The 14,895-nt window shown below is 38.9% G+C and overlaps 1 protein-coding gene across 1 annotated transcript; it reads left to right on the forward strand.

The window, feature by feature from the left end:
- The first annotated feature begins 9,776 nt into the window (after window positions 1-9,776).
- On the forward strand, window positions 9,777-14,265 carry LOC117920710 (auxin transporter-like protein 2). Its single transcript, XM_034838298.1, has 9 exons — window positions 9,777-10,643; window positions 10,864-11,074; window positions 11,176-11,361; window positions 11,484-11,596; window positions 11,692-11,875; window positions 12,015-12,112; window positions 12,647-12,854; window positions 12,974-13,231; window positions 13,785-14,265. Exons 2-9 carry the CDS (start codon window positions 10,907-10,909, stop codon window positions 14,004-14,006), a joined length of 1,437 nt encoding a protein of 478 aa, XP_034694189.1. The 5' UTR covers window positions 9,777-10,643; window positions 10,864-10,906; the 3' UTR covers window positions 14,007-14,265.
- The last annotated feature ends 630 nt before the right edge of the window (window positions 14,266-14,895 follow it).

Consider the following 14,895-nt stretch of genomic DNA (forward strand, 5'->3'; position numbering starts at 1 on the left):
TTTGCATTGCAACATTGCATTTTTTTTTTATTATTTTTTTGGTACCCTTTTCTCCTAGTACCTAATTCGCACCATCCAAACGTATGATTATTATATGTTTATACAAGTGTGCTTTTCCAAGTTGGAATTAACAAAGGCCTTACCTCGGAGCAAAATTCAAAGATCCTGACAGCAACATATTATTAGTTTCTACACCATCTTAATGCCAACTCATTAAGCATAGGAACTGGGTGTATAGGCCACGGTGTGAATCAATAAATTAAGCAAGGCATGTTAGTCACATAATTGAATGAGATAATAATGAAGTAATAAGAATCAGTATCATCACTGTAAATCACAAGTCTCTAGTGACTAGCTCATCATTAGTCTAACTCTACAAAATTAATTATATACGTATGAGATCAGCATCACCCAATTTTGACTTCATATCATGGAATTTCCACACGATCACTGCTGCAGTTTGCGCTGATAGGGTACGTGGATTGATTATGATTCGGCTGTCAGGTGGATTAGCAAGTGGGCCACTATCATCTTTGGATTCCTGTAGCCAGTGGTTGCTTTATAAAAAAAAAAGGAAAAAGAAATATTTGAAATTATGGAGCAATAATTGTATCAATTTTTATTGTGAGAGTTGTATAATGTGACATTAGTGTTAATGTGCCTAGTGTAAGATGAATAAGACGGACGACACCTCCAGCACCGTACACCTGGAGAGTACTGCAATGATCCACTCCATTTTGGACAAGTTTAAATGCTTCCATGAAGGGATTACTAATGATTTTGTACTGCAAACAGCCAGCAAGTGGAAGTCTTCTGGAACCTCCCACTAAATTTTCACCCTTTTTTCTCCTGATGTCAAGCTTGGGAAAAGACTGAACTTCTCATCGGGTCACATTTGGAGCACTAGAAATCATGCCCCGATAAAAAAGAATCATGTTCCAGTGGGTGGGTTATTGTACGGACTTAAAATTGAGGTTCATTTTTTAAAGAAAAAATCAATTAGGGCATAGTTTTTTAATGAGTTTTCATCATTTTTCTTTTAATATATAGTGTGCAGACAACACAAGTACATACAATATTGTTGTTACTTTTTGAGGGATTCTTCGATTTCATATGTACTTTTTTGCTTAGAAATAATATATCATCAGAGAATCAATTCAGCAATACAAATATTACTACAGCCTTGAAGAACTTGTACATGCTGGCCTAACAAATGGCTAGATTAATATTGCAGTTACGTGGGGTCTGGTCCGTCTGGAGTGTCTACATGCACCCATACACATCTTTACTGCCCATGAATCGGCGGATCCTCATTGTACCAGCTAAGATTTGATAAAAAATTTGTTCTTGCCTCTTCTGCCAAATTGAAACCAATAAAATTGGAGCTCACCTCCACTTTTGTACAGGCCATGGAACACTTTTTTTTTCGGTGTCATAAACTTCTTTCGAAATTTTCAACACTGTAATCTATGAGGAATAATATCAATATCAGACCCGTATTATGCATACTTGCTTCTTCTTCTTTTTTTCCCGCAGGAGAGAGAGAGGAGGGGGCAAGGGCAGCGACCATATAATATATGAAGGATATACATGACATGGGTGATTACTGATTAGGTCGGAGCATTGGAGGACACAGAAAATCCTTAACAAAGCTTTATTGAAACCTCTGAAATTTGTTTGTAGAAATCAAGGTCTTGAAGATTTTGTTTGCTTATTTGATTCTTGTGGAAACACTGTTTTGGAATCTGAAAGCTCCCTAGAGCGTCGTAATTGGGATTGTCTGGGTCTCTATAAGAAAAGACACATTCAAGTAACTTTGGCTATGCTCTTAGTTTTCGAATAACAGGGTGATGTTATTTATTTCTTTTGGTTAGTTTTTTAATCTTCAATTAATGATCTTATAAATAAAATAAAATTGAAAAGGTTAAAAAAATAATAATGATAACAGTGTGCGTAGCGATGAATAATAACTTACATGCTCAAAACTGTTTGACTAAAACCACTCTTTCTTTCACCTATCATTCACTTGAATGCAGGAACATCCGGAGTTAAGCTGGGATGTGGCAGCCCCTTTTTCGGCGTGCAAAGGGGCCAAGCCTCTCCACATTCAATCTCCAAAATCTTAAATCAATCTCTCTCTCTCTCTCTCTCTCAGGCCAATTGCCATGCCACGAGCCCCAAGAACATGACTCACATGCTTTGTATCCGTAAAGTCAGGCATCTAACATCTTCCCTAATCCAACGCCTTGTTGTTACCCCTGTAAAATTCCAAAAAGATACTATTTATTTTGTATCTGTACGTTCTTTCTTTCCTTTCTCTCACTTAAAACCTAACTGTTGAAGCACAAAGCTTTGTGAAACAGCAAACCTTAACTCTTTCCGTAAAGAAAACAAGTCAACTTTTCCCACTCATGTTGCCCATTTGCAACCTTGCTATTCAAGTTGTGTTAACTGAAAGACATCAAACAACATTTCAGTAACCAATAACAGTTTAAAATTATATAACTTACTTCATTTCAGAGATTTTTTTTTTTTTGGATATGTGAATCAATCAAGTTGTACACAGGAGACCCACCGACTGAATTGCACGACTGGGTTCTCGTTTGAGATGTAAATTGTAATAATCAGAGCATTAATCTCATTATTTTCTGCGGCTATCAATGTTTAAGGCGCATAAATCTGGTGGTTGAGATGGATGATATCTTGGCGATGTGGCAAGAGTGGAGGAAGTGGCCCACCAAAATGCAGGGTTCAAATCATTGTTTCTGGAAACAATGGTGCAAAGGTTTGAATAGAGGCACCAGCAGGCTGAATATGGCTCCCAGCTGCCACCACCACACAAGTGACAACGTCCTGGGCAAGGTCGCCATTGCATTACACTCCATGGCCCCTCTTTGCTTCAAAGGGTTTATATCTTGTATGAGTTGTAATGAGTTAATACTGCTGATGGTCAATGTTTGTATCAGACAGGTGGACAGTCCTACATTTATATTTCTTGACTACAAGTTTGTGAACCCCAATTGCATTTGGATCCTTTTCTTCAATTCCAATAATATGAACTGGCTTGCATTCACATGAATTCAGTGAGAGGGTTAGATCTTTACAATCCAACTGCTAATCAATTGACTATTGCTATTTAATAAACCAGAAAAAAGTTCAATCAGGGTTGAGATATGTACAATGTTGTAAATGTTTAGGGGAAAGTCAGTAAGAAATATGCTTTTTAAATCTTATTACTTTGAATTATTAATTTTTTTTAAAAGCTTAAATTTTTGGAATTTGGATGCAATGTACATATCATATCATATTTCTTGACATATTATTTATATTTTAATTTAATTTATTTATTTTATGTCTTAATCTTCATCATTTACGATGATTTAGATTTTATTGTGGATGTTTAATGATATCTTTAAGTACGATTATGATACTTCAATATTTTTCAAGGGTTTTTACCTGCTATTATTTTAAAATGAAAGTACTTTTGACAGCCGTTGGTTGAAGCATTGGATTTTAGCGTTTTTCAAGGGTTTTTTACCTGCTCTTATTTGAAAATAAAAGAACTTTTGACAGCCATTGGTGGAAGCACTGGATTTGCGTTAGCTGGCTGAAGATCTAGTTCAATTTCTAAAGTTAGGTAACACGGGAAAAGCCAGCCACTCAAATTCAAAGATACGCCTAACTCAGTATCTTGCGGTTCACAAGGCAAAATTCAAAGCCCTACTAAAACTTTGAATTTTCTTTTTGAGAGAGGAAACATCTTTCAAATTGAAAAGACCTCTTCTTTTTATTTCTTTTAATAAAGAGTGATGTATTATATTTATCATCATACTCAGTAAATGAAAGGATAAAAATAGCTAAAACAACACATGGAGTAAAAATGAAGTTACCCTTTTGCGAGTTGTCATATTCCAAGGAAGGCAAAAATTTTGGCTTCCACAATTCCGGCTGCTGTTATGTTATTAACCCGAGGCACCCAATTCACTCTTCTCAATTTAGATCTGATTTGGGCGACCTAACACAACTTTGGTGGAAAGCAAAAGAGAATGTGAACATGAGCAAAGGGCGATGAATTTGGGACAAAATGGAAAGTCAAAGTTCATTATAAATTTACTCGAAGTTGGTAACCCTGTATCACATTAATTATTAATGGGTGAATCGAAAAAATATATATATGGTTGCTTCGAATTGGTGAAAACCGAAACAGGTTTTGTCGGTGTGGTTTTCTGTGTGGGGTGGAGTTTGATGGCAGTGACACATTCGGTGGCATCGCCACCGTTGGTGCTCTTGGAACGTTGAATATTTGTGGCGGCATTCATTTTTTTTTTTTTTTTTTGCCTCTTCTGATCAATTCATGTGAAAAATAAGATAAAATAATGATGCATAAATTGAGTGGTTAATTAATATATAGTTATGTTTTACTGAAGTTATTTTTCCCTTGCGTCATGCTTTACTAAGCTGTGATAATAGATTTGGGATTATGTACATTTTAGCTTTTAAAATAATCACCATAAGAATGCTGTAGAAGCACAAAACAAGAATGGGGCCACTTGATTTCAATGTGACACTGAAATACCTTTAATGCAGCTATGCTAGTCCCCTCAAGGACCATTCTCAATGAGTTAATATGATGTGACATTATTTAACATTCAAACGAGCATCAAATTTATTTATTTATTATTATTTTAATATTGGCATTCTCACACTAAATTCAGGCAATGAAGGAGATGTTTCGAGTAGGGTCATTTCATTTTGCTTTAGTATTTTAAAAACATGACATTTTTTATGTGTCCAAGTATAAAGTAAATGCAATATAAATGATCTGAAGGGGCATCATTGTATGGGCACTTGTTAAATCACAGGTCATGATTTTCAATCAATACTCCATATTCAAACATCAAAATTTCCGACGATTTAAGAGCAACCCAACATCCTATGTTAGCCTCACTGATCAAACATCCCACCAGAACAGTTGGCAGCTATATCTGAATAGTGAATGGTGAATAGTTTTTTTTTTCCAACAATTTAATTTATAATTAAAATACACTTACTGCTAAACCCTAAACAGAAGTCCCTCTTGTGGGGAAAGGGATTAAGAATAGAAATCATGTCCTAGGGTTCCTCAGACCCCCCACCAACCAAAAAGGATTCTAAAGAGGAAGGAGAAAAAGAAAAAGAAACAAAAGGGGAAGCTATAAAGGAAGAAGACTCGTACTTCACTTTATTTGCCCTTTACTTATCCAAACCATCATATGATAATTTGTTCTAATAAGCCTGAGATACTTTTTTGAGATATGGAAACCCACAAGTTCCACCTTTTCATTCCACTGAGCTTCCTAAGAAATTTTCTTCTTGTTGGTGCATTAATAAATTCCCTTTGTATCGATTATCATGATTTTACAACTAACTATAGTTGATTAATACAAAACAAGGCCTCCCCTGCCCTTTCTCCACATTTGTCATGCTGATGCAGGAGAAGGGTGCGTGTGTGTATGCCTTTTGGATGTGGCATTATCCTGGAGCTCATATTAGGATCTGGGACCCGCCCGCTATCGATGGCTAGACTTAGGTTCGAGTTTTACGATTGGAATAGGAATTGGAATCGGAATTGGAATTTCATTATGTACAACCCACATCACCTTCTCCTTCTTTTTTTGATACTCCATAGCAGCTGTAGAGCACAGAACAAGAGCCAAATCTTAATGAACCAAAAAGAAACTGAAAACAACCAGTATAGAATCGTTTCCATTGACTAGTGATTGAACTATTACTGTTGTTGTGACCCAAAATACTCATATTTTTTGGAAATTTTATGCTGAATGGGGGATCTTTTGAACAATTTATTTATTTATTTATTTGAACTCTTTTCTAAGATGATCCCATCTAAATTCCCCCAATGTGTTTCCAGTATTATTTAATTGGGTAGGTTTCCCAAAATTCTCCCCCAAAGTTTTCACTTTCAGCAGGATCAGGATGTGTTCAAACCAAATCATCAAAATTAAATCTGATTTGGAATTCAGGCTGAATTCAAACCGGGCGCTCGAACTCATCAGGAATTTGTCTAGCTTTATAGATGCAACCATTAAAGCTAGGAGCCCCATACATTCCAATCAATCAAATAAGAAAGAGTATGGTTACACTGAAATTTAAGTGGAAGAAGCGGGGCAAGTAAACATTTATGGTTGATGGTATGAGTCCTTGCGTGTGGGGACCTGGACTTGACAGTTTGGTACAAATAATATGCGGGCCTCTTCCGAAACATCGGTTTCCTGGGGTCCTTACCAGCACTGGTTCGTCTCTTATCCGAATTTGCTTTATCTGTATGGTCATTTATCACCAATTATTAAAGTGTAATATTCTTCCTAAGGTCCAAACTAAGGTTCGGATCCTAAACCATACTCACACTTCATAAACCTCGCCCCATCTAGATCAATAACTCCGCACTTGCCACTTTGAATATTGGATCCTTTTCAATTCCTTCCAAATCGCACCATAACGGTTGATGGATGTATATAATTCTATTCAATTTAATGCCCACATCCCAGAATTACGACTAATTTGTCATCTAATTACAACTTATACATCAATTGGAACAACAATGCCCGACCCTTCTTCCCAAATAAAGGTAAATCATCCTATGACAGTAACAGCTATTGATGATCCTTCCGGGTTTTCAATTGAAGCACAAATTTGTTGATGGTATATTTATCGCACCATACCCCATCTAAATATGGTCACTTTATCATACTTTGCGACCCAATAGCGGCTGATTTTGACCTTTTTAAGGGCCTTTAAGGAGGTGCATTCACGTTAGAAAAGAGCAGAAATAGGCATCTGCGGAGTCAAATTGAAAGAGGGTTCTTGAAGAAATGACAATGTTGCCAACAATGAATGCAAATCATGGGCCCCGAATTGGTTAACGTGCTTGAACACATGACCATTAGTTTGAGCATACACTGGGTAATGGACTATGGACCAATGATGGTTTGTTTCGTCAAATGCACCGCCATCTCATGATGCCGGATTCTCATTCTCCAATAATTTGATCAGTCGCTTGAATAAAAGAAAAATTCCAAACATATATTATGGTTCTTTCATACTTATAATCCTAACAGTATGAATCAGGTGGGTGAATTGCGGATGCAGGAGTGGGGTGGGAAGGGAGAAGAGATGAGTTGACCGTTACGGATGAAAAGAAAGGATAGAGAAGGAGAGGATGTGCATGACCTTCAAAGAGAGGGAAAGGGTAATTGAGTGGAGGTATCGAGTACCCACCCCCTAAGTGCGCTGCCCCCTAACTTGAAAAGGTATTTTCCGTCTTTGGAGTGACGTTTTGCCCCCACTTCGCCCTTTTCCTACTGCCTATCCAGACGTCTCCAGATTCCTCACTTCCACATATGCTTTCCGATCAAAGAAAGAAAGAAAGAAAAAACACGTCATACATGGTGAACAGGATCCATCCACCATCAATTGAGAATCACATCATTAGCTTTCCTGGATATTTATCTCTGGATATACATCAAGATTTATATATAAAACCCAAAAATCGGCGTAATGGTACAAAATTAAAATTAACCGTAATAGCAGCCTAATATTTGTTGGCACTTCAACAATTAAAAATATTTAAAATAATTAAAAAAAAATTATTAAATTTGGAGCTTAATTAATTTAACATATATTATTATTTCATCGTTTAAAATCAAAATTTTGAATCTAGCTATAATACAATATATAATGAGGGACCTGAGCATCAATGAAACGAGGTGCCTGCAAAATTGAATATTAAGTTTCATGAACAGAACTATTAGTTAATTCTCCGGTTGCTTTAAGATTTCAGTGCTGGATTCTTGTGTGCGCGTATCTTGGCGTTGAATTCTTTGAGGTGCATTTTCAAGTTTGGTTGAGATTTTGAAAGGAAATGATAAGGACAATGGTGGTAAAATATTTATATTATTAAAATGATTTAATCCTTTTGGGTATGGTAACTTGTTGGTGGATAGCTGTTAGTGGTTAGGGGAGCTAAACAGCTGGCATCTACAAACAAATTTGTTACCATATGGAAGAGTAGAAGTGAAATGATTATATAATGCAAATGTGGAGTGATGGAGATTGGAGTGAGTGATATAAACAAAAGATGGGTAAGGGCGATAGTCGCGGGGCCCATGTGGAGGGTAACGATGGAACATATTCCGAAATTTGATCCCCTGGGTGGCAACTAGGGTGAGCGTCAAAATCCACTCATTAATCATTGCCTCTCCCACTAACCCCAAGTTAAAATCTTATTTATGGTTGACAAAATCTAAACGCCACTCTGCCATTGGTGAAAACCACTTCATGCCTTCACTTTTTTATTAGTCAAGATATGAGGGTGAAAAAGCAGGGGAGAGATGTGTAGTCGTGGAATATTTTGGTGGCAGAGAAAACCAAGTGGTGGGTGTTGGGCCGGAGGAGCGGGCCAATGCCCAGACCCTCACCCAGCCGACACATCCCGTTTGAACGGGGCATTTGTGCGTGTTTTGTATGGTATTTTTCTAACACCATTTCCCTTTAACATGCCCTCCTTTCAGCCCCAGACCACCGTGCTAGTGGTGGTGGTGGTGGTGGAGGTGGTGGTCTCCACCTCTCCACCTGCACCACCTTTTTTGGCGGCCGCCACTTCCATGTGCAACAATCTTGCCTCCCTTTCCCTTATCTAAATCAGTGGAATTCAAATTCATCCATGAACATTGAATAATGGTGACTAAATAGACTTCCTCCCGACAATGGGTCATTTATGATTTTACTTCTTATGAATGTGTTCTATTTTTCAAAATTTATGATCATTAATAATGTCAATAAATAGTAAAAATGGGATTACAACTTACAAGTAGTAGGAAGCAGATGGAATTATTTGATGGTGACCCTATCCCGTCTTTAGCTTGAGAAATAAGTATTTGTAATTTTTAAGTCCCTCAAAAATAAATATCCTCAGGAGTCAGGACACCACTTTTACTGCACCATGGTAACCGTGACCCTCCTCAATCTGACGTGGCAGTGGAACCATGATCTAATGGAGAAGTGATGTGTGTGGGTCCAGCAGCCCCCATTAGGCCACGTAGGATCTTCCGATCAAAAGCGCGTCTCGCTATTATAAGCCGGCGGGAAGTGGGGTTAGGGTTTATGGTGCGCGTGTTGCTTTATAAGCGTGCCACATTGTGGCGGGTCCAGGGCGGCTCGGCTTCAGCCAACTTAAATTAAAAAAGATGGGTTTTAGCTGCGCCGCGCTGCGCCGAACTTTGTCACAAGAAAAACGAGGATCAAATATGATAATGGGCCTCCATTTTCAAAGTTTGGTTGGGTAGGCGGCCCACGATTGAACGAACCCCCGCCGTATCTCCCATCTTCCCACTCGCTTTCGAAAGTCGCGACAACACATGAGGCAAATTTTCGATGGAGAGTGGGGTCACGCGCTGCGAAAGTGTTTGAAGCTGACGATCACCGTTCGATTGGAAATTGGAGAAGGTTGATGGACCCTGGAGGAATTAGAATTATTCAGCAAAGAAATGAATAAAAGCTGGGAATTAATTGGGAAAATAATTCCTAGAATTAATAGAGTGAGATTCGGATCAGAGCTTAGCATTTCTCATAGGCATTTATAATGATGAAAGAACAGAGCGGTGGGAAACAAGTTCTGAAGTAGAAATTAAGAGCTCTGAAGTCTGCGAGTCTCAAGTCTCAATACAGATAGATAAATAAATAATATTTCTCATATTTTTCCTTTTTCTTCTTTTTGGGTAATTTTTTTCAAAAGTTAGATAATGTAAGATTATATAGTGGAGCCGTTGGGAGCAGTTGAAGGGGCCTATAAAACGCAGCTCAAGTGTACACTAAGAGGCCTTACTGTTGTTGAGAAACCAGGATTCTCTGTGATCAAAGGGCGAACCGAGAATCGAATCGGAAGTGGAATACAGTGAATTGGGGTTTCGTCTTTCTTACCCTACCCTCTCCCCTTCTCCCTTACCTCGCTCTCCCCACCTCTTAACTTTCTCTCTCTATAAAGAGGGAGGATTTTCAACCCAAAAACGGAAAAACAAAATAGAGTAATGTTTTACTTATAGTTTTTTATTTTATTTTTATATATATTTATAGGTATATATATATATATATATATAGATATAGGTATATAAATCAGCACCAAATAGGAGTGAAAAGGGTCTTTTCTTCAATCTCTCTAGAATTTCTCTGCACAAGCCTCTCTGAGATTGCTGCTTTTGAGGGTCTTCGCCGCTTTCGGATGCGGCACTGCTTTTCTCGGTGCAGATTGGTGGCGCATTAAAGTGGAGGCTTTGAGGCTAGGCTCAAGTGTTGACAGGAATAGATATACTTAGCTGGAGATTTCCGCAATTATTTCTTGCATTTAAGTCTTTCCGCTGCCATATCTCGGAATGGAGAATTCTTAAACCTCTGATTCAACTGTACCCTGTTCTTCCTTTCTCTCTATAGTCAACACAGGATCATTCATATTTACACAACGCCTTGTTTCTGGTTCCGAAAGCAAGGAAAATCAACTGAAGCAAAGGACGACTTTCAAATTTGCACGCATTCGTCTATTGACGAGTCTCTGATTTCTTCAATCTGCTAGCGAAAGAGACATCTCAAACAAGGTATTTTACTTAGTCTGGTTCATGAAAAGCATGTTGATTTGGTTTTTGGGTTATTTCTTCCTTCTGCCCTTTTCTTTTTCTTTTCTGTTTTTTCGGGGTAGGATTTTAATTTCTATGAGAATTTTTTTGGCTTTGGGATCTGGGGCCTTATTGGCTTTCGTTTTCTTGGAAGGGTTTGATTATATATTTTGTCTCATTTAGTGTCTTTTTTATGTTTCAGATCTCGTGGGATTTGGACGTAGTCTTGACGGGAAACGAAGACAATGTTGCCTCAGAAGCAAGCAGAAGAAGCAATTGTCTCGAACATCAGCGAGGCAGACCATGAGGGGAAGGAGGATAAGGAAGAAGATGAGTCGTTTTTTAGCATCAGGAACGCCCTCTGGCACGGTGGCTCCGCTTGGGATGCCTGGTTCAGTTGCGCCTCGAATCAAGTAAAGCCAGACACTGGGAAAAAGAGAGATGGTGCTTCTTCTTTTTTCCGTTGGAATTTCAAGCACAAGAAAATAACATTTTTTGGTTATGCTGATCGCAGGTGGCACAAGTTCTGTTGACACTGCCCTACTCCTTCTCTCAGCTGGGCATGCTATCAGGGATCATATTCCAGATATTCTATGGCCTCGTGGGAAGCTGGACAGCCTACCTCATCAGTGTTCTCTACATAGAGTATCGAAGTCGGAAGGAGAAAGAGAATGTTAGCTTCAAGAACCATGTCATACAGGTTAGTTTGCTTCAGGCCAAAGCAAAACAAAACGCTAGCAAATATCTCCACTTGCTACAATCCAAACCAGTTACCAATCTCCATTTTACCAAAAAGGAAAATTCCTTGTTTTTGAATTCCAGTGGTTTGAAGTGCTTGATGGGTTATTGGGTCCTTACTGGAAAGCAGTGGGTCTGGCCTTCAACTGTACTTTCCTCCTCTTTGGATCTGTCATTCAGCTGATAGCGTGTGCAAGGTAAGATCTTTCTTCAGTTCCTCAGCTGATATTGGAAAAATCTAATCTTGGATCTGTTTGCTTTAACTGTTTTGGTTGGTTCTTGATGAGAACAGTAACATATACTATATCAATGACAAATTGGATAAGAGGACATGGACTTACATATTTGGAGCTTGCTGTGCTACTACTGTGTTCATACCCTCCTTTCACAACTACCGAATTTGGTCTTTTCTGGGTCTTGGCATGACCACCTACACAGCATGGTACTTGGCCATCGCAGCTCTAATTCACGGACAGGTATTACTCATCAACCATCATCATCTTTCTAGGGTTTATTTCTCTGAATCAGTGTTTGAGGTTATGGTGCTGATTTTCTATATTGCAGTGAGTAAAGTTTTGTGCGGGTGTTTTTTTTTTTTGTTTTTTTTTTTTTTAGTCTGAAGGAGTGGCACACTCAGCTCCAACAAAGCTAGTGCTGTATTTTACTGGCGCCACCAACATCCTCTACACCTTTGGTGGACATGCTGTTACTGTGTAAGCTTTTTGCCACCATATTATCTTCTTCTTCTTCTTCACTTCTTTCTACATGGCTTCTGTTTGCAGCTTTTGCCGGTCATCTCGGACTTCGAGACTACAGACAAAATCATGCAAACTACTTTTGCTTGCTTAGGGAAACAACATTACTCCCTTTATTTTCCCTTCATTTTCTCTTGGAGGAAAAAAAACAGTGAAAGAGAAGAAAAAAAATTTCTATTTTTTGCTGCGTGATTTTCTTGCCTTCAGATTGATTATGATGCTGAGGGATCTTGTCTCCATTTTCTTTTCATCTAAATCATTTCCGTGGCCTGGGGCAAGAACTCGAGGATCCAATGCTCATGGGCATTTTGGCCATTTCGTTGTAAACTTCCTTGCTTACTTATTGGCCTGGTTACACCGCTTCTGTAGACATGAATTCATTGGTAGTTCAAAAGAATGAAGAGAACTAGTGTAATAAATTCATTTCTAGTCTTGAGTTTCGGATAAGAAAAATGGGTTCTGATCCGTGAAGGGTGACGGAATATGTTTCAGGGAAATCATGCACGCCATGTGGAAACCCCAGAAATTCAAGTACATATACTTAATGGCCACACTCTACGTTTTCACTCTAACACTTCCCTCAGCTTCCGCCGTCTACTGGGCTTTTGGGGACGAGCTTCTCAATCACTCTAACGCCTTCTCCCTCCTTCCCAAGACCCGCTGGCGCGATGCGGCTGTTATCCTAATGCTCATTCACCAGGTTTGTAAATTAATTCACTCAAATGCATTCAAATTATTTTGAATTATTGGTAGACGTAATGACTGACTTGGCCTCAAGATAGTGAAACTTTTACTGATAAAAATGCATGGGTGTTGTAGTTTATTACATTTGGGTTCGCATGTACGCCACTGTACTTCGTGTGGGAGAAGGTGATAGGGATGCATGACACAAGGAGCATCTGTTTGAGGGCACTGGCCAGACTCCCAGTTGTTATCCCGATATGGTTCTTGGCCATAATCTTCCCCTTCTTTGGCCCTATTAACTCTGCCGTCGGGGCCCTTTTGGTTAGCTTCACTGTCTACATCATCCCATCTCTGGCTCATATGCTCACTTACAGAAAGGCCTCTGCCCGTCAGGTATACATGCGTGTGGTGTTTTTTTTCTTTTAAGAATTAGAAGTTCGATTAAAATTTAATAGAGAAGGGGGGTGGGATGAATACTTAAGTTGTAATAATGTTGGCCGATAAGGGGTATTTTGATGAATGAAAAATGAGTGGGCAGGCCCTGTTTTGGAGGGGGTGGAATCCCATATTCGAGGGGGTGTGGAGTGGGCACGAGAGTGGGGGGAGTGGGGGGGTGCAAGTGTACAAATAGCATTTAAGGGTGGGATTTGGAAATATTACGAGATGGGATAGGATAGGTGGCATGTCCTTTTCATTCAGTTATATGCTACAGTTGGATTGTTGTACTCTGTCTTCCATGAGCTGGCGAGTTGACTCACTCCCGCTCACTTGCTTCCCAACTATGCCTTGCGTTTCACCCATTAGTAATCCACCATTATAGGCTGTCAGTTGGTTCACCCGTCAATTCCCTTGTATGTACTTATATACACATATTTTATAATTCACATGATGCATTAAATCATTCAGCAATTTATTATTTTTCCCAATTTTTTTTGTCATGTTGCAGAATGCTGCGGAGAAGCCCCCTTTCTTCCTTCCAAGCTGGACGGCAATGTATGTGGTCAACACCTTTGTGGTGGTGTGGGTGCTTGTGGTTGGGTTTGGGTTCGGTGGTTGGGCCAGCATGACCAACTTCGTCAGGCAAGTTGACACATTTGGACTCTTCGCTAAGTGCTATCAGTGCAAGCCTCCCACGCCTCAACATCCTTCTCCTCCCCCGCATCACTGAGCTCACTCAGAGTTTAACTCACACCGAGTTACTAAACCAGACACCCCTCCTCTTCCTCCATATTTTGTATCATACATGGGGAGGTTGCAATACTCTCCCCTACAATGTGATGTGATGTTTGCTGGATTTTCCCCTTTTTTTATTTTCTATTTTTTTTCTTTAATTTATTAGATAAAATAGTGTGTTGAATTGTGATGATTCCATTGCTCTCAAAGCATTGGCTAATTAAAATCAAATATATCTTTAAGTTTTTTTTTTTTTGGTGCCTTTCTCTTTCTCTCTCTCTTTTTGTTGGGATATTATAAAAATTGGGTTGTTTTTCCTCCCTGGCACTGTCATTATTACTATCATGTTTCCAAAGTATGTTATTAAAATGTAGTAGCATGGGCCTCTGTAGTATTTAAATTCAACGTGGCTTGATCTAGAAGGCAGATGCGGACATCTCTCACTCTCCCTTTTGACCCAAGATTCTATTTGAGAGAGTGGGGGGTGGACCCATCGGTCCGTTCACATGGGCTGCACGTTGCTTCACCTGTGTGTCACGTGCCACACTTTCCTCAATATTCTCCTTAAACCACATGTGAACCCAATGCATGAACCTCCCCCATGGTTTTATTTTTATGCCATTCCAACCAGTTTTCTATTTAATGTTAGTGTATCTATGACCTTTGACCATCATTTCCTAGATTAGATATTTCTCTTTTCTCTTTTTCTCTTTTAGAAAAAATCTAATTTAAACTTCCACATGACCCCCGATGGTTAGGTCTTAGTCATGGTTGTTTCTTTTACATTAATAAAGGAAAAAGTGTGTTAGTGTCTCCTTTGGTAGTGCTTCCAATCAAACTAACTTGGACCCGTTTTAGGCTCCTTTTTTGGTTTAGTAGAATAA

Source organism: Vitis riparia, chromosome 8 (genome assembly GCF_004353265.1).
Source record: "Vitis riparia cultivar Riparia Gloire de Montpellier isolate 1030 chromosome 8, EGFV_Vit.rip_1.0, whole genome shotgun sequence".
Classification (NCBI taxonomy): Eukaryota; Viridiplantae; Streptophyta; class Magnoliopsida; order Vitales; family Vitaceae; genus Vitis; species Vitis riparia.